Source organism: Drosophila arizonae, chromosome 5 (genome assembly GCF_054131065.1).
Source record: "Drosophila arizonae isolate 15081-1271.41 chromosome 5, UAZ_ARI_1.0, whole genome shotgun sequence".
Classification (NCBI taxonomy): Eukaryota; Metazoa; Arthropoda; class Insecta; order Diptera; family Drosophilidae; genus Drosophila; species Drosophila arizonae.
The window spans coordinates 19206960-19227447 of record NC_142925.1 but is presented as its reverse complement, the minus strand read 5'-3'; the positions used below and the strand labels follow the sequence as shown (position 1 = coordinate 19227447).

The 20488-nt window shown below is 42.1% G+C and overlaps 2 protein-coding genes and 1 long non-coding RNA gene across 5 annotated transcripts in view; 2 read left to right on the top strand and 1 right to left on the bottom strand.

Annotated features, from left to right (window-relative positions):
* tei (irregular chiasm C-roughest protein teiresias) overlaps positions 1-5843 on the top strand; it is a 217414-nt gene extending 211571 nt beyond the window's left edge. For all 3 annotated transcript variants that reach the window (XM_089470931.1, XM_089470929.1, XM_089470932.1), the window contains 2 exons: positions 4493-4671; positions 4731-5843. In XM_089470931.1, the coding sequence (XP_089327057.1) occupies positions 4493-4671; positions 4731-5048 (497 nt within the window). In that variant the 3' untranslated portion in view covers positions 5049-5843. The remainder of the gene's footprint in view (positions 1-4492; positions 4672-4730) is intronic.
* A 4966-nt stretch (positions 5844-10809) lies between these two features.
* Positions 10810-12394, bottom strand: LOC149268654 (uncharacterized). The gene is made up of 2 exons (XR_016270427.1): positions 11141-12394; positions 10810-10914 (listed from the first exon to the last, which is right to left on the bottom strand). It is a non-coding gene; the product is annotated as an uncharacterized LOC149268654 (long non-coding RNA).
* On the top strand, positions 12132-20190 carry LOC149268653 (uncharacterized). The gene is made up of 4 exons (XM_089470927.1): positions 12132-14743; positions 16545-16776; positions 16832-16959; positions 17143-20190. The coding sequence occupies exons 2-4, from the start codon at positions 16555-16557 to the stop codon at positions 20039-20041; spliced, it is 3249 nt and encodes a 1082-aa protein (XP_089327053.1). The 5' UTR covers positions 12132-14743; positions 16545-16554; the 3' UTR covers positions 20042-20190.
* Positions 20191-20488: the final 298 nt, after the last annotated feature.

Here is a 20488-nt window from a genome sequence, read left to right as displayed (position 1 = left end):
TCCATCTTACTGATTAACAAATAATCATTTTAATAATGTATAGCTGAATAAACAACTTAAATATTGAAACACTCTTGTTCATTGAAATTTATTTGCTTATAAGTGTTCAAATAATAACAGTCGAAAATAGCATACACAGTCACTCTCGCTCTCGCTCTCGCTCTCACTCTCACTCAGACGAAAGCACTTCGGTTCTTTTCGTTTTAGTTGCTGTTGAACTCTTTGAGCTGAGCAATTCGTGTGACGATCTTTTCACAAACAGGTAGGAATACGATAATACGATACGATAATGTGTCCTCAGTATGTGATCTTCGCGATTTTCATGATTTCAATCGATGAAATACATACACAAAACCCTTTTTGCTTCATTGAACTTTAAAAAAAAATATATCCACATCATTTGCTCAATACTATTTAAAATAAATATATTCATCTTAATCGCTCAAGAAGAAATTATAAAAGACATCGAAGAATAGTGAATTCATACCCTTGCCAAAAGTAGTTTTTATACCAAAATGCCTTGAATCCTTGCAACGAGTGCTTCAACTATGTGAACCACACACTCTTCAATTAACAAGGACCTTAACGCAACATGAGTGAAAGGCTTCACAGCGGGGCGTCACGCATATTTGTGCGCTGGGGAAAAGAAAAATTGGGAAAATCACAAGTTTCGCACATAGCGCACAATGCATTGATCAAAAGGGAAAATCGCGAAGCATAGTAAAAACAATAACAGAGCAATAAAAACCAGGGAAAGAGAGACAACAAGCGAGAGTGAGAGCCAGAGAGAGAGAGAGAAAGAGGCGTGAGGAGCAGAGAGTGAGTTTGTGTTTCGGGCGCGGCTGACAAAGTAATTGCAACACGCGAATGAATGCGAAAATTCAATTATTTTCGGTCATTATTATTTTTGCAACGTCCAAGCGACTCGAGTGCGTTTTCCAGCACTGTCGCCCGCCCACGCACTTTATGCAAAGCGAACAGCAAAAAGAAAAAAAAACTTTCAGCCACGTGCAATCAATTGGGAGCGCAGTTTGGGCCATAGCAGTCCTTGGTGAGCCCCACCCCCAGCACCCCCCTTCGACAGCTTTTGCAACCCTGTCATTTAGACTGGCTCGTCCATTGTCTGGCCAACTGGGGCGACGTGGCCGACAAAGTGTTGCAAAACGTTTCAGTTGTTGCTGGCACTGCACCTCTTTGGAAACTTTGCTCACAAAAGGCAACTGCAAAAATTAAGTTAACTTTTTCGAGTAACGGGAATTGAGTAATTTTCAGCTGTAAAACTTTATTATTTTGGGTCTCATTGTTATTGTTGCTGTTGCTGGCGCTCTTGCACCAATTGTAGTACATGCCAACTTGTTGTTATTGTTTAAATGTTAATTTTCCTGTAGCTGTAAATGTTGCCCATTTGGGCGAAGGTAATGGTTCGCTGCTCGCTGCTCGCTGCCTGCTGGCCTCCCTACGCCCCCTTCAAAAAACTTGTGCACGCCTCGAAAGTAGGCAAAACATGCAAATTGCATTGTGCAAACGAAGGGAGGCGACCGCCTCCTGCGCTGCTTATGCCAGGCAATGAACTAAAGCGTCGCCTAATTGCATTAATGAAGTGCAAGCAGCTGGCCAAAGTTTGCCAACTGGCCCAAAGTCCAATAAGATGTGCCCGATCTAAATTATAAGCAATAAGCTTAACTAAGATGGCGTTAAACATTTTAGTAATTGTGTTATTTTATTTATTTATTTTTTTTTCTCTCGATTCAAATCAAAGAGAGACTATTAATATATTATCGATTATAATAAAAAAAAAATTGGTTTCTTGTCTAAACTTATATACGCTAACTTAAGTGGCAGCTTTATCTAGTTATACATAAAAAATTTAATTTTAAAAATATATATATATTTTATTTGAAAGCAAGAATCACACAGACTTGAGTTAGTGTTGAGCCTAATATAGCACGCAATTTACTATGAGCTGTTTGATTTTTTACGCTCTACGCACGAAAGCATACTTCTCTCTACTGTTCGTACTCTACTGTTCTCCCTCCAAGCAAAACACTTCGGTTCTTTTCGTTTATGTTTTCTGTTGAGCGAAGTGAGAGCTACTCGTGTGCCGATCTTCACACGAGCATCGTTGAAGCAGAGATGCAATTGACGTTCGCACAAAGGGACTCAGTTGGTGGGCAAATAGGGAATACAATACCAATACATGCACAGAACACTATTTGCTTTATTTATCTCAGCTGAAAGGTCGGAGAAAAATCAGAACGGAAAAGAGTGCTCTGTCCGAACGCGAACGAACTCGTTGAAGAACCGAAGCTATCGTTTGTTCTCATAGTTTTTATCAGAGATATTCAGAAACGACCAATGGTAATTCGCGAGTTATGTATGCTCTTCACAGATTAGACAAGCAGCGCCTGGCATATTGAAATGCGATATCTTCCAAAGTTTTAAAGTTGTAGTAGCATATGTAATAATGACAGCAATTATTTAATAAAAAAACATAAGTTATAAATTTCAGATCAATATATTCAAATTACGCCCACTGTACGACTCTTTTGCTATAATTAATAATAATGGAGATTGGAGATTATAGAAAATGCTTAAGTACACAAATTGGTTAAAATCTGGCCTTTATTAAAGTTCTTACATCGAAGAAGCTATGCATATTTAATTATAAATATAGTAGAATTCCGATAATTCAAAATGGCAAGGGGATCATTTTTTTATTTTTTCGATTTACACCGAAATTCAAATTATAGAGAATAATTGAGAAAAAATTTCTCTCAGTTTTTTATTCATTTACCTTTATGTATTTATTTATTTTTTTTATTTATTTATTTAATTAATTAATTATTTATATATATATATTTATTTATTTAATTACTTACTTATTTATTTATGTATTTATTTACTTTTTATCTATTTATTTATTTCGGCACCTAAAACTCTTTAGAATAAGAATCGTCAATTATAATTTTTGTATTAGTTTTCCCTGCCTGTGCTAATTTTTGCCCACTTCAAGCATTCTCAGTATTTGTCTGTCCAATCCATGCCAGCTCTGCCCTGGCATCTCATGCCAGGCTAAAAATGCAAAACTCATTTCATTTAGCGCCTAGCGCTTAAATCAAATTAAGAATCGCACCAATGGCCAGCCGCTGACCCTGGGGCCATACCCCCAACGGAGCTGCCACCTGAGCAGAGCAGAGTAGAGCTGAGCCGGGCCAAGCCGAGCTGAGCTGGGGGTAAAATGCTGGCACACGGCTCAGTGGCTGCAAATCAAAATAAAATGTAAATCTCTTTGAGCGCTTGGGCGAGGCTTTTTGGGCGCACTGAAATCAGTTTTAGCTGTCAAATAAATTACATTTCTTTTTAGCAGCGGGCTGGGTTGTCAGCTGCCTGCAAAAATATTCCGACAGTGGCTACAAAATGGCGCTGAACGCATAATTTAGCAGCCCATCCCTGACAACACACACACACACAGACACACAGACACAGAGGCAGCCCTGGTGGCGAGCATTCACTTGGTTTAATTGATTTTACAGTTAGTTGCTGGGGGCTGGGGGCTGTGGAGCTTTTGAGTTATAAATTTGGCAAGTGTCGATGGGCGCTTCGATTTGTTTGTGTTTGGGTCTGCTGGGAAATGGGAGATGGTAGATGGGAGCTGGTAGATGGCAACCCCGCCGTACACTCATTTGCACTTAACACTTTTGGCCATTTTGTTTGCCGAGCCGCCATTGTTGCCCTGGTAAATAAAGTGCTCAAGTTTGTTGGGTGAGTGTCTGCTGCGCTCTCCCTCCCACACTCACCCACACTCCCACACACTCTCTCTCCTCTTTCACTCCCACTGCCATCTCTTTTTCTGGCCCGGGGCAATGATGAGGAAAATTGCAAAATTCGGATTCGCCTTTCGATAATTAAATATGCGCAACGAGCGTTTGGCGGGCTGAGCACATGTGTCTAATTGGATTGTCGCAGTGTTGGCTAACGCCGTCAGATCATACCAGTAGCGCCAGCTCTCAACATGTGACCCACAGAGGTTGCACACGAAAATTGCGTTGCGCAACGCTTCAGCCGACAAAAGTTTTTAATGAAGTTTCGGCGTTCTTAAAAACTTTCCGCTCGACGACATGTTGCTCTCTCTTCTCTCTCCCTTTCTCCCGCTCTCTCTCTCTCTATTTATTTTGATTTCTCTGAGCACTGGCTAAGCGGCTCATTTTGTTGGTGATACGCTTTTAATTAGTGGCGAATGGCGTTGCCAACTAAGTTTGCGTAGGAGTTGATGCGTTGCCGTACAGTTGTGTTTATAGCGGGCTTAGCCAAAGTACAGTTGTGCACGAAGTGGCTTAGCAATTGTGGCTTGGTGGTCCACAAATAGCAAACGCCTCTCTCAAGGCAATCCAAAACTTAATAATGAAAGCAATTACAAAACTTGGTAGTTAAACATAATAATTAAGCTTCCATTTACTTATGGCACTCTCTCTTTCTCTCTCCCTCTTTGCAGGTGCGCCCACAGTTGTCGCTCTGAATGCCACGCCTGTCGCCTATCCGGGCTCTCCACTGCACTTGAATGTGGAGTTCTGCGCCAATCCGCCGGCGCATGCGGCACGCTGGCTGCACGGCGATCGCGTCTTTACGCCGGGCAATCAGTACGGCAGCACCGTCCTCGCCTACTCGGTCAAGGTAGGTCACTCGATCAGCCCTGCGGAAATGAGTAAGAACTTTCGTTGCTTTGCTTTCAGGATCTGCCTACGCCCTACTGCAAGGAGGCGCGCTTGACCTATGTCAGCATGCATGAGCGTGTGCCGCGAACGTTCTACTTCATTGTCTCGTCGCCAGGTGGCGTGGCCGAGGCCGTCTTCAACGTGAACTTTACGAAGCGCCACCGCCAGATGTCGAACAGCATCGACGACGACGAGGAGGAGGAGCTCAATCGGCCAGAGCAAATCCATTTTCCGGTTTTCAGCAATAACACGGCGAGCGGGCGGGCGATGGCCATGGACCTCCAGCTGGCCCTGGCGCTGACTCTATTTGGTGCCACGCTACTGCAGGCCCATTAATTCTTAAGAGCGTGAAAGAGACAAACACAAAGTGCGAACGAGAGGAACGAGTGTGCGCGTGTGTGAATGAAAGAGAGAATGTCGACTATAAACGCATGCAATTCATTATGCTATGTACTACGTACTACCCACTATGTCTAAGCCCCTATATACATACATATACACATATATCTACTATAAACATATGTACCACTATATGCTATTGCCCAGAACTACTACCACTACTAATACTATTCTAAAGCTATGTGTATGTGTATTTGTAACCAATTAGCAAAAGCATCAAAATGAAATTATGCCACACACCCTCACCCTCCTACCACACCCCCACACACACACACAACAAACACATTTTTGTAGGCTTCTAAGTTGGCAATTTCAACTTTTTACCTAAGCATTAGCCACAGCTCCCCACACTAACAAATGAAAACTAATACTTGATATTTTTTCTGTAGCTGTAAGTAACTGTAACTGTAACTATAACTATAACTGTAACTGTGTGTGTACGTGTGTAGTACTTAGTAGCAGCGCTTAACTTGAATGCCAAAATAGAAAAGAAAACAAAACTAAAGTACATTTAAATATATTTAAAACATGAAACGAAACAATTTTTGGTTTATCGATATTGTTAAAAGTTGAGCCATGCATACCATAATTATTGTACTTTAAGTTCCTTTTCGAGAAAACAAGCGAGAAACTTGCAAAGTGACTGATTTTTGTTAAATATTTTGAGGCAATTAGTGTTTAGAGTGTAAAGCGGTTAGAGAGTGCTTGAAAAACAAATAATAAAAAAGAATATATGAAAACAAGTCAAGCCAGAGTTAAATACTATACTTTAATGTAAATGAAAAGCAAGTAACTTACCAGGCACGAACAAATTCCTTCCATTTGAATTTTTGCGCATTCGAATAGGCAAAAAAAAAATAAGTATAAAGAAGCTGTAAGATATTTTGAAAAGTTAAAAGATCAAAATTTATATATAGACATGTATATCAATTAAACATTTTGATCCTGTAATTTCTTAAGTTAAATTCATGCGATTATTTAGGTAATATTTCAATTGTACAATTAACAAATATTTTACAATTTTAAATTTACATTTAATAATCTATTGAATACACATTTTGCATTTGTATTTATTTCTGGTTCAGTAAATTATTTGCATATTTATTTATTCGCCTGCATTATTACTTTACATAATTTACAAGGACCAAACATACTCTTGAAATTTCTTTAAAATTCATATATTTGAAAAATATTTAAGAATTTAACATATATTAATGGTAAATTAGATCCAAATAATAAAAATAAATAAAATAAAAGAAACCCTCCACAAAATATACCAAGATGTAAATAAATGTTCAAGCAGAAAATTGCTCAAAAAGAAAAACAAAATAATAATAATTACGATTAAAAAATTAATTCAAATTAATAAAAAAAAAAAAAAATCCAGAACAATATTATATATGTAGCAGATGTTAAATGTTGTTTGAAAATGGGCGTCTGTAGAGGCAAGTTGGATAGTCCATAACTAAGTAAAAATAAATATGAGCAAACAAATATTATATAGCAAGACGAAAACTTTGCGCTATTGTAAAATAAATATTTTCAGAACCCCGAGATTAGAGCTGGCAAGAACTTTTTTGCGCGCTGATTTTTACTTTTTGTGTATAAAGCCAAAGCTTTTGTAAATTATTTCATAGAACATCTTAGCTATATAGTATATGCATAAATACATATATTATATTGTGTGCGCCATATTAAATACTAGTAGATTTTAAGAGATCTATGTAAAAATGAACAAGAATTACTTAGAAGAACCTAACGCCAATTTAAGCAAACAAACAAATCCCTAATGCAAACATTTACGCCGAGTTCCAAGAATTCCGCGAGAAGCAAAACAGAAGTTGAGAGCGTTTGAAGCATTGTATAAATATAAATTATAATTTAATTAGAAACATGCCAATCAATGCATAGTTGGATATACAAATACACCTATGTATGGATAGCCTAACTGTATGTGTGCCATGTAAAATTGAGTTAAGAGTTTTTTGGTTTTTATAAGCGAAAATTGCGAATTGTATTAACAAAGCAAAAACAAACACGTCGTCATGTTAACTAACAAAATTAATTATTAACAAATGCAAATTATGGTATTATATACATATACATATATATATATATATGAGTATGAGTATATATGTAAATTTAAAAGAGTGGTCAAATGCATATTGTATTTATTATATGATTAATTATTATGATAATATTTACAAAATATTATTTATTAATGAAAGGAAAGCAAACACACATATAATACCATAATACTTAGTATTTAAGCGAAACAAAAACAAAAATTATGTGGCAAATTAATTTTTAAATATTACAGAATATACAAAAAAATATATATATAAAGTAAAACCCAAACGCAGTTCGTTTGTAGTGCAAAGAAAATGTGTTGAAAAAAAAAAAAATTAAATTAAATAATTGAAAACAAAACAAGAAAATGAAAAGAAAGTATGCATACAAAAATACAAAAATACGAAATACAATAAGCAAAGGTTTAAGTCATAGGCCCAAGATAAAAGTAAACAACCACCAAAACAAATTTTTAGCAGTACGATACGAATACTAAAGAAAAATCCTGGGTTCGATCTGGCCCAGAGAGAGGGAAAGAGAGCATACAAAATACGAAATCAAAAGGCGCACCAACAGAATTATATATAATAATGCATGAATGCTCAGACCCTGGCCGGGAAATCAATTGCATCGCAATGGATCGACCGTAGGGCCCAGAAATAACTGTTATTTAAGCCAGATGAGATTGCAATAGGATGAAGGAGATCGCAAAATTTACAAGTTTAAGACACAAAGCAACAGACAAAATAGCCAATTTAGCATAAAATACAAATAAAGGTAAAGATACGAAAACAAACAAAAAATAAAAGTAAATAATAAATAAAAGGCGAAGCAAAACCAAAACAAACGAACAACAAGAAGAAAACACAAAACATGAACATGAAATAAAATTTAAAAATAAAAATGCAAAATAAAAAATAATTGCATTTTGTGTGTGTTTTATTTATGCAAGAGGGAGAAACTTTGGATAAGCGAATGAGACTGCATGATGCTCTTGACCAGCCAAGTTTGGATTTGCCATTGGAGTTATTAATATTTTAGACTGTTCTTCTAGGAAGCCTCGGGTTAATGTTGAGTTCAGCATGAATAAGAATCAAGTTAAGAGTAATTATATTAAGTTGACTTCTTAAGTCAGCTTCAGCTGAAGTTAAGTAAGCTCAAATTTAATCAGTCTCGCTTGTAAATTTGACAGCCGTTTTTATATAAGAAACGTGTTGTCAGAGAAGTGGTCGACATATAGATGCTCTGTAACGAACATGAGACGGTTGAGAAATAGTAAAATTAAAATCTTATTGAGCTTAGTAGTTAGTACTAATCAAAAGAGAGAGAGAGAATGCTTGAGAGATTCAACGGAATTCTTGAGAATTTGTTGAAGAGCTCCAACTCAAAATTGCAATGAAGAAAAGAGATGGAAATATTTACTATTCAGCAGATATTGATAGAGATTTCTACTTTCCACAAGTAGCAAAAATAATTATAATACAAATCAAAAATAACCATCACAATCACTTCTTGGATTATCGAGTAAATTGTGTCATCGTTATCTGCCTTTGGCCAGTTGCAAGTGGCTCATCAATTCAGCTGGACCGCTGCGGATAGAGTATGCATAACAATTGGCAATGTACGTGCAACCTGAAATGGTAATGAGATTCAGCAAAGATTGCAATTGCGCTTGCAACGTGCAGCATGCTGCAGCATTCAGTTGCATCAATATCAATCAAAAGGCTGCGCAACGGCGCGGCGCTGCGGCCAAACGAAAGGGAAAGGCCACTGCGGCGGGCTCGTTGTGTGTGGGGAATGCGGCACAGGGGACGTTCGACGGTGCGCTTCGAGGACGCTTTGGGGCAGCGCGACATATTCCGGTTTGCAATTCGTACATTGGCCCAATGCGTTGTCAACATGGGTTATTTGTGTGTGTGTGTGAGTGTGTGTGTGTGCGAGCTTGTGTGTGTGTTGTGCCTCTGCGTCTGGCAGCGTTGTTGTGGTCGGGTTTATTACTTGGAAATCAAAAGTACAACGACTCCGCAGGACAGAGCATGGTCAATAGCGATACCATTGGCATTATGGCCATGTGGCAGTGACAGCGGCTGCTACAGTTTTTGGCCTAAAGAGTCGGCCGGCCAACCTGTTTGCTGACAACATCAGCACTCGGCGGTGGCAATGATAACGACGCTAAGCTAAGCTGGCGGGCGGGCAGATTGTTAGCCGGTTTGCCACTTTGCGGCGCTAATGACGACCAAATAGCCCAGGCGCAAGATTACACGAGTTGCTGTGGCGGGGGCGTAACGCACCGCCTCCTGGCTGGCTGGCTGGCTGGCTGGCTGGCTGGCTTCCAGTTTATCAACTTTGCCTGGCAATGACCAATTGAAATTCCTGGCCGGAGTGGAATAAACTCGTAATGGCCCAGGCGATACATATCTGGCCAAGATGCCAACTAGCGCGAAAAGTCGACGCACGCGCCAAATAGCGAAAGGTGCACTGTTACCTGCCGAGCAGAAGAGGGGAGCTGCTCCATAGGCGGGGCACAGAGGTGGCGAGGCTGCCTCGAACACTCCTCACAAACATCCGCGATTGCCAATTGGCATTGCTGTGCGCATTTCTTTTTAATTGTTGTCGTGGCCAAAGCCGGCCACAAACTGGCTGCCCAGTTGCCAATTGGCGCCGCTGCAGCTCCCATGCATTTGCCTAAGCGCAGCGCCCCGCAAGAGGAACCAACACTTGGCCAGCAGCAAAACTGCATAAGCAACAATTATGTATATCCACAGAGCCATAAAATGACAGAGTTTATGGTGCGGTAAAGCTTAAAGTGAATCAGCCGATTGATTTACACAGCCATCTGTGGATCATTTTGCAAATTGCTTTTTGTTTTTGCTTTGTGGGCGTGGCTGTTGCAGAGCCAAGGCAGGCTGCCTTCGTTTGTGGTATTTGATTTTGATGAAGTCACCGCAATTAGTTTGTCTTGCGGCCCATCTTGGGCAGTATGGGAAGTGGCGATCGGCATTTCTCATCGATGTATAGATGCCTTATGGGAAATTATTTATTATGTTAGAGTTAATGACAGGGAAAATAAATCTGATTTATGTGTGAGAGAAGAAATTGAATACTCAAATAAATGTGCATGGAATAAAATATTAAATATATTTTTAATATGTACTGTACAAATTAAATAAAAATAAAAAATGCAAATACAATAAAATACAACAATATTATTTCAAATAATTAAAATTATATTAAACAAAAGAAAGGATAATCTTTATGTTCATTTGTATTTATTGCACATATATCTGCATATTTATATCGCATTTTCTGCGCTTGATTGAAGCAATTAATTTATAGAATCATTTATACTTAATTACATTCACCGCTGCACTCGCTGTCGCTGTCGCCTCAGGGCAGCTTATGCAATTTCTCGCCTTCGAGCACTTTTCATTATCCGCACTTTTATGCCTGCAAATTTATGAAGTTGAGCGCGACTTTAAACGCGCTTAAAACGCTGACAATTAATTCAGTACTCGGCCGATGATGCTGATGCTGCTGCTGCTGCTTCTTCTTCTTCTTCTTTGTCATCTACTCATTGGCGCACGCACAAATAATTTTTTATACACTTTTATGAAATTTCACAGTTCAATTAATGCATTTTAATTTTAACTTTATTTTCCAATTTACTTCACACAGTTAAACGAGCGACGCGGCAAAATCGCCGACAACGGGCCAATAAAATATATGTAAAAATCTGAAAAGAAATGAAGGATAAAAAAAAAAACACCAAATATATTGTACAAAAAAGGAAAAACAAAATCAGGAAAAAAAATAAAACGTTGGCCGGCTGGAAAACATGAAATACGAATACAAAAATTGTTAACGCAAAATTAAAAATGGTTTTTGATTGATTGTTGCATACAATTGGCTTTTGGTTCAAGTCCGGCCGCCGTCGATGCCTTCGCATTCATTGTAATTACCTTTGGCTCATTTTATTTGCCCTGCGCACTTAATTAGCACGCCGAAAAGGGCGTGGCGGGCTAGGGCGGGGCGTGGCAAGCTGTATTGGTTGGCTGGCCATAACGCTTCGCTGCGCTTTTTGGAAATACAATGAATAAATACCAGAAATAAAATAAAATAAATTGCTTTTAATAGATTTTCCGGAGCTTTCCCAGGGCTTTTACATTAATAAGCTGCGGCGGAGGCATTCCAATAATTTCCTTTGCAATTTTCACCAATTCGGTTTTCGGTTTCCCAGCGACAAGTTTGACCATGCGGAAGGAAGTTGATTGTCAGCCAACAACAACAACAACAACAACAACAACAACAGCAACAGCAGCAGCTGCTGAATAGTTGAATTTAGTTACAATTTGACCAAATGCTGAGACTGCACAAATTAGCCATCAATAGCCAAGTTGGCCAGTAGCGGTGCAGTCTGTGGGGGAAGCGGAGCGAGGCGTGGCCCGTGCAATTTATGAGCAGTGCTGCCAGTTTAGCCTGTTTCAGGCTAGATCTAGCCTATTGATAATGAATCCAGTAAAATGAATATGTAGAAGTCGAACTTCTCAAGAGAACTGTAGAGCAAAAGAAACTGTTGTCTATGTCGTAATATCAGGCATTTCGCATTGTGAGGGAATCTGATCTAAGTATGCCTATATATCTGTTTGTATGTCTGTCTGTATATCTGTCCCTCTATCTGTCTATCCCTGTCTATCAACACTTCATTTCTCCGCCAGCAAGGGACGAAGCAGAGCATCAGAAGATCATTAAAGTTGTCTATGTGTATGCAGCAGCATTCATTTGGTATTTGTATTTAGGTAAAACGAGGCTAGAGTGCTTGCAGCAGCAGAGAGTGCTCCCATTGGTCACTTGAAGGTCAACTGTAACGAGCTCTACCTGTCGTCGGGCACAACATTTGAGAGAGACGTAGTGCTTGAGTAAGAGTCGCCCTATATAAAGGGCAACAGCTGTAGCATTTCTTCAGTCGCCCAGGTGTAGTGGGGGTCAGTCGTACAGTGCAATAAAGTGAACTAGAGTGTGTGATCGTTCAGCTAAGCATTAAAGAGGGACATTTTAAGGAGAAATAGAAGAAATACTTGGAGGCAATATTTAGAGGAAATACTTAGAATAAATACTTTAAAAAAATACTTGAAGGGAATACTTAACAGATATACTTCGAAGAGGAAATATTTAGAGAAAATACTTAGATGAAATACTTGGAGGGAATAGTTAAAATAAAAAAAAAATGCTTCGAAGAGAAATTCTTAAAAGAAATACTTCGAAGAGGAAATGCTTAGAATACTTAGAGAAAAAATTCAGAGAAAATATTTTTTTAAAAGGAAATACCAGCCTACTTGATACTTTTTTCAGTTGCTTCGGCGTGCTTACCTTATCCAGCAGAATTTACCCAAAATTTTATGCCAAATTTATAAATTTTGATTTTTTACTTTATTAATATGATGAGCAAAAAAAAGTCACAGCAAATAATTTATAAAATAATTTTGCATATTTGCCTAGGTTTTCTTTCATTTTTCATATAGCCCGCTATTCCAGCTGCTTTTCCTGCTTTTTAGGCCGTTTTAGCCCACTCAAAAGCTGGTAGCACTATTTATAAAACGCATTTCCTTTGTGAAAAAAAATAAAAAATGAGTCGCTTGGCATGCGACGTGTTCGCCTGGCTTAGTTACATAATCTCAGTATTCCAGTCTCTGGCTCTTTAATCATAATTGTCCAGCACACACACACACACACACGCACACTCTTAAGCTGGCCACGCATTCGGCAGTGCGGAAGACGCAGGGAGGAAACGCCAGCCGAAATGACACCAAGACTCAGCCTCAGCCTCTGCCTCAGCGACTCGGTGAAAGCCGAAATTGCCAGCAAATAATAATTGCTCATGGGGCGTGTGCTCATGCGGCATGCAACATTCTCAGCGCACACGCACTTGAGCTGACGCTAATGAGATGCATTAGATAAATAGGCTCCATTAAGATCAGAAAGTCAAGCAGCTTACGTTTTACGCTTGCGATGACTGGAAGACAAAGACAAAGCGTTTCCCATGTCACATCACATTAAAAACTATTTAAAAAGTTTTTCATTTCATTTTTATTTACATGACTAACTTTTATACGTTTCGCTATAAAGTAATAATCGTAAAATGTCTGTCTTTACGTCAGTTTCGCTTGTGGCTATACAAATATCTCAGACTGGACAATAAATGAAATGAATTACCGCAAACGCATGAATAAAAGAAAAATCAGGCGAATTTTCATAAATCAATTGAAATACGCATATAACGGTAGTCCGGCGTCGTTGAAATGGCGTTCAACCATGCTGTTGCCTGGCACATGAATCAATCAGCTCCAGACGTCTAATGCCTGACAATAAAAGCAGCAAAATCTGTCGAATGCGGCTCATTAAAATGTAATGGAAATTGTAAGGCAAATCATGATGAACGAAAAGAAAAAAGGCAAAACAATGCGAGCAGAAAAACTGCAGGTGATCAGAGCGAACAACAACAACAACAGCAACAGCAACAACAATGATCATAAATGCCACAACAGGTGTAATAACTATATGTGAGATAATAGCTTAGACGACAGCAGCAGGACAGCTGGGAGCAGGCAGAAGAAGAAGCAGAAGAGCAGCTTCAGTCAACAGTAGCCAAGGGCGGGCAGCAGAGGGCTGGCAAATGGCAATGACAAGGGCTTTCACTAGCGACTGAGTTTTCTTTATGCTAAATGTTGCTGTTGTCGTTGCTGCTGCTGTTGCTGCTGCTGCTGCTGCTGCTGCTGTTGCTGTTGTTATTGCTGCGTTTTCCACACAATTGGCCAAAGCGACGGCCAGGCCGAAAAAAACCTGTTGCACAGTTTTCCCGCATATGCTTTTTGGCAGGGTCAATGCTGCCGTAGAAAGCAATAAAAAATGTCATTACAGAGGCGGCAGCACAAGTGAGAGCGAGACGGGCAGACAGAGAGCGAGAGAGTGAGAGAGGGAGAGGGCGCTAGGCAGGGAGAGCTGCGCTTGCGCAATCGCTGGCTGGACAAGTTTTGTGCTACACTTTAAGGATCGACAACAGCATCCACTGCCGCAACAACAAGCCAAACTTCAGCAGCAACTGCAACAACAACAAACAGCAACAGCATCGACATCGACTTCAAGTTCGAGTTCGACTCCGATCGAAAAGAAAACGAAATGCGCGCTCCACTGCGGTTTCACTTTCATTCGCAACGCGCACGCGCAGCTGACAGGGTCGCCAGCATTGAGTGCTCCCCCAAACAAAGCCAGAGCCACAAGTGGAGACAGCTCCGAAGAGCTCAAACGAACGATAGTTATTCGCAGTTGACTTGAAACTATTTGCGGTCTGCATTGAATTGATATAAATTTTATATAAATAAATCGATTGAAGCAACTGAAACTCAAGTTTCACTTAAAGCTGTCCTAAACGTGCCCCAAAAAGTGTTGAAGAGTGAGATTTCATTGTGTTATAAGCCTTATTAATAATCAAGTGCATTCGTTCCGCTGTGTCACCCAAGCCCCGCCCCGCCCCGCCAACCGCTCGCTGTAATATTTAATGGATGCAGGTAAATTAATAATCAAATGATGCATTTTAAATGCACATTAAGCGTGGGAAAATTATATGATTTCAATTATAAATAAATTACTGGCCAAAACTGTTAAAGCGAAAGGGATTTCGCATTATTATTATACAATTATTTCTTTGGCTTTTAATTTTGCTAAACATTTATAAATGCTATTAAGTTAAAAAAAAGTGTAAATAAATACATATGTATATAAATAGAACTGCAATTGATTATTGACTCAAATAATTAATACAAATAAGTTCGACTCATACATTATTAATAAAGTCCAGAAATGATTGTTAAGTTATTTTGGTATATTTTGTGAAACTATTTAAATTTATACAAATTTATTTGAAAAATCAGAGTTTCCTTTTTATATCAATTGATTATAACTTCATATTTCGCATTTTTAATAAAATATAAAAAGGAATAGGGATTTACTTACAAATAAAATAATATTACATTTAATTAATATATTGGATTACTAATAGTTGAAAAAAAAAAAAAACTATTTCAGTCGATCCAATATAAATACAATTAAATGTTTTGCAATTTATTGTTTGGAATGCATATATGGATTTTATATTTTTCTATATTCAAAATCTTTAATATTTTGAATAGATATTTAATTTTATTATATATATTTTTATATAAAACCTATAGAATTTCCTCTAGCCCTAAAATTCCAATGTTAAAATTTTTTCCCACTCTAAATTAAATTATGTAGTATAAAAATTTTATAGACAATTTCCTTCGCAATATTTCAAAATAATCGTAATTAAGTGAAAGGTTTTTCCAAGCTTATTAAAATTTTAAAAAATTTAAATATTGATCGTAAATCAATTTTGTACGTGTCCTGAAACTGATTATCAATTGAAACGGTTTCATTTCGCGGCATCATTCGAAAGTTGGCCAAATTAGCTTATCAATTGGCAAAAACTAATCTAGAGTAGAAATTTGATTTTTTCAAAGTTCGCTTAGGCACCGCACCTGTTTTCACAAAATTAACTTGATTGATTTGTTGTTGTTGTTGTTGCTGTTGTTGTTGCAATTTGGCCAACATGTTGTGCGGCTAAGTGCACTGTAAGTGCTTCGGGCCAAAACATGAATGCGGCAAGTGAAATATGTTTTGGCATGCATATTTAATGCCTATCAAAACTGAACAACAACAGTCACAGCAGCAGCAGCAGCAGCAGGCAGGAGGAGCAGGAGGAGCAGGAGCAGTTCCACTAACTATGTGAAAACCCGTTCCGGACCATTTTAAACGCCATCAATTTCAATTTTCCAAATTAAATGTGCGTCGACATAGAGTCGGCGGCTTCTCGCCCAGCGGCTGCGAATGGTAAATAATTCATTACGTTGCGGCGGCTGCAGTGACATAAGCCCACAGCGAATGCCGCTAAGTTCAACAACTCGCAATGAAAGCGAATGCGACAATGAACGAATCTTTAGGGAAAATTCACACAACGAAAGAGAAAGAAAAACGCCAAAATGCCAAAATGCCAAAGCGTCACAGCGGAGTGGAGCCACTTAGGAAAAATCATCATCGAAACATATCGCGAATATCAAACAGATCCGCCACCAGAGGAAGCGTGCGGCTCCTCTTCGACATCGTCTTCGTCTTCGATTTCGACTTTGACTTTGACTTTGCTTTTGGTTTTCAGTTTTGTTTTTTTTGGGAGCCCAACTGGCTTGACGGCTTGCCATTGGCAAAAGCTGTAAAGTGTTTTGAGGAATTCATAGTTTTTGTTTGGGGTTATTCACACCGAAACTTAATGCTCTCTCGGCCATTTCCGCACAGCGCTGCAGACATGTGGCCCAAACTTGAACTGCTAGCAGCGACGGCCGCTGTCATTGGCATCTGTCTGCTGGCCACGGCCCGGGTAGCCCACGCAGCCGAGTCCACTGGCAGCACCACCACCCTGCCGCTGCCCCTGCAGCCGCCGGCAGCACCACAGAATGCGACAACGCCAACGAGCCAACACAACAGCGACAACTCCGATGACGCCTTGACTGACACTCTGGAGGCGGTGGTGAGTCCAAGTCTGCTGAGAGATTTTGACAGGTAATGAGAGTCACTTTTGACAGCTTAATAAGCAGGCGGCAGCAGGAGCCGGCGAGCTGGAGGTCATCGATGATCCGCCCCAGACCAGCGAAGTGCTTAGGGAAACGGAGCTGAAATCAATCGAACAGACAACGCAGCAGCAATTTGTGGGGTGAGTTTAGAGTAATTAAAAGGAATCTGCATGGAGAGTCGAAGAGAGCAGGAGTTGGCAGGAGTTTACTATATAAACATGAATATAATTATTGTTTTACTCTATTAATTATGATTGCATATTTAAGCAAATACAAATAATTACTCGACTTCCCTTTCCCTTTCACTTCCTCCAACATCGCAGCGTGCCTGGCTTTCTGCCCACCGTGATACCCAATCAGGAGGAGAGCAGCAGCGTGGACACGCCCACAAATGGGCACGGCTACATACAGTTCGATCTGAGTGAAGAGCAGCCCAGGCAAACTGTGAGTGCCGAAAGAAAGGCCAAGTCGAAGAAGGAGACGGTGAATGAGGTGCTCTTAAATCTGTTCCCCAACGGCTTCTCCGACATCTTTCGCTACAGCGGCAGTGAGGCCAACACAGAGGCAGTCACCGAGGAGCCGAGCACCACTACAACCACGACAACCACTGCAAGCAGCGCTGTGGTGCATGCCACCACGGCTTTGGAGTCGAGTGCCTCCACAGAGGCCACGACGCTGCGGCCGCCCAAGAATGAGACCTATTACAGCTACCAGACGACGGTGACGAAGGAGTACCGACGCGAGCTGCGGCCGGGGCACACACAAATCGTGGTGGAGAAGATCAGCAGTGCGGAGCGAGAGCCGTTCAGGGACGGCAGCAATCACATCTCTCGGGATGAGCTGCTGCGCATTAATCGTGCCGCAGTCGCATCTCCAGTGCTGCCCAGCATGCTGCTGCGTCCCGAGGCCGAGGGTGAGGACAATGAGACTCTCGTCGCCGCCGAGAGTGCACCCATTGTCATACTCGGCGAGCAGGAGCCCGAATTCGAGGACGGCCAGATCATTGAGGACAATCAGATTGCCGAGACGCGCCACACGGATCAGCAGCACTACGAGCACCGTCTGCCGGCCCCTGCTCGCAGTGCTGACACCATTGAGAGCTACAACAGCCAGAGTGGCCCGGCCGCGAAGCAGGAGATCAATGTTCACATTGTGCACGACGAGTCCTTGGCCAGGATACCGGATGAGCCCAAGTCGCAGCCTCCGCAGCAGCTCGATCACTTCCAGACTCGTAGCGAGCAGCATTTCCAGCAACAGCAGCAGCAGCAGCAGCAGCAGCAGCAGACGCAGGAGGCGCCGTCTCGACAGTTTCTCAAAACCTTCAATCCCAAAATCTCAGACAGTGCCGACAGGCCCATACCGAAGGGCAGCTTCCACTACGAGGCCAACAATCCCCCGCAGCGCATCATTGCCAAGCAGCCCAAGGAAGTCGCCTACGACAGTCCCTTCATCAGACCCGCTGGCCAGTTTAGCCCTCAGCAGGAGTTGAGTCTTCAGCAACCGCAGCCTGAACCGCAGAACCCACAGTCTAAACTCAATACGCATGCAATTGCATCGCCTTCGTTCGACAACGCTGCCACGCCTGCTCCTGCCGAGTACTCCAATTACGGCGGGCCCTATGTTACGGTACACTCCTATAGCCCCACACCGGCTGCTCCTGCGCCTGCTCCTGCTGCTGCTACTGCTCAGCATGCAGAGCAGCAGCCACAGGTGCCGCTGCTGCCCAGCCCACATGAATATGTCTCGGAGGCAGCTGCCGAGCCCTCCCAGCGCTATTTGCAGCACGCCGCTCCCCCCAACTCCATAGCCCAAGCACACTCCCAGCCGGAGACGCAGCTCCTGACTAAGCCCAATGGCTACACTTTCGTGGAAGTGCAGAAATCAGTCAACATCCACAACAAACTCATTACGGAGAAGGATGGTCGTTTGGTGGAGATGCATGAGACCATTTACCAACCGCCGCCGTATGACCAGAACTACTATAGCTCCCCCTCGCTGGGCTACAGTCCCAAGGACTATGTCTCTGCGCCATCTGCACCAGCACCACCTCCCCCGCCTCCTCCGGCCACCAACTATGTCTCCCTATCCGCGAATCCCATCAATGTGGAGCAGGTGGAGAGCGCGGACAGCTCACCCCAAGAGGGCGCCGTCTCGCATGCCAGCGTTAACATTGATGTGTCCCATCATTCCACTGGCCACAGCCAGGACGGGGCACATGGAAAGCAGGGGGCAACCGTGGTGGAGAAGCATGTGCCACAGCCGTATGCGGTGCCCGTTGAGAAAATCGTCGAGCGGCCCGTGAAGCAAATCGTGGAGAAACACATCGCCGTGCCCTACGCCGTGCCCCAGCCGGTGCCGGTGCCCGTTCACGTCGAGCACTACGTGGACCGGCCCTATCCCGTTGAGACCATTGTGCAGCAGCCGGTGCCCTATCCCGTGGAGACAATCGTCGAGAAGATCGTGGAGAAGAAGGTGCCCTACGAGGTGGAGCGCATCGTCGAGAAGCCCGTCGAGGTGGAGAAGATTGTGGAGAAGTACATAGACCGTCCCATGGCCATACCCATTCACGTGCCCGTCGCCATTCACCTGCCCATGCCGCCCAACCACTCGCCCGGCTTCAACTTCGGCTCACACCCCAACGCCGTGCACCCCTGGACGCACGCCTCGGTCGCCCACGTTCCGCCAAAGGTTCTGCAGAACTACTACACGCGCATGCTGAAGAAGCTGCTGCCCCAGTTCACGGCCCCGAAGGCAAGCGCTCCAAAGGCGGCGCCGGCAAAGACCACGGCCAAGGCGGTGCTCGTGAAGCCGCCGACCCGGCCAGTGCGCGGCGAGGCGCCCAAGGTGGCCACCTTCAGCCTGGCGGACATGCGCTACGACCTGCGCCCGCCGCCACCGCCGCAGGGCTCCCCCTGGCTGCAGGGCGCCCGCTACATATACAACACCCTGCCCTCCGACCTATCGGCGGCAGGCGCCTCGGCGCCCGCGCACATGGTCAAGTCCTACATCGGACCCGTGCCCACCACCAGCACCACCAGCGAGAACAACGGCAGCGAGTTCGACGAGTTCCAGCGCTGGCGCAACGGCCACAGTCTGAAACGCAGCCCCGACTTCGGCCGCAATCTGCACATGGAGTACGGCTTCAAGCCGCCCTTGGTGCCCTCCGTGGAGATCGACGACAAGGGCATGCCCCTGAAGCAGGCCGAGCCAGAGACGCAGTAGCTCGACCAGCAGTGGAGCAGTTGAGCAGTTGAACAGTTGAGATGAAAAGCGTGCCAAAATATACAGCTTATTAGTTGATAATGTCTATTTATGTAAACCGAAATATTATGTATGAAGAGCGCATTTAATAAAATTGATATTGAACCAAACGAGGAACTTGTTCGAGTCTGAGGTAGAGATGGCAGTATTAATTATATAATAATCGATTGTGTTTGCTTACATTTTCGATATAACTGTTTCGTAAAAATCGAATGCGATTGGAGCTCTTTTTCAAGGAACAGATTACCCGCCGCAAAAATTTTGAAACGTTAGTTCCTTAATCGAGTGGAGTCTCGAAAATCACGATAAATTGAAAAATCGCTACGCCCTTGATTCGTTCTCAATAAATTCAGCGTAACTAAAAAAAATAAAATAAAATAAATAAATAAAATAAAATAAAATAAATAA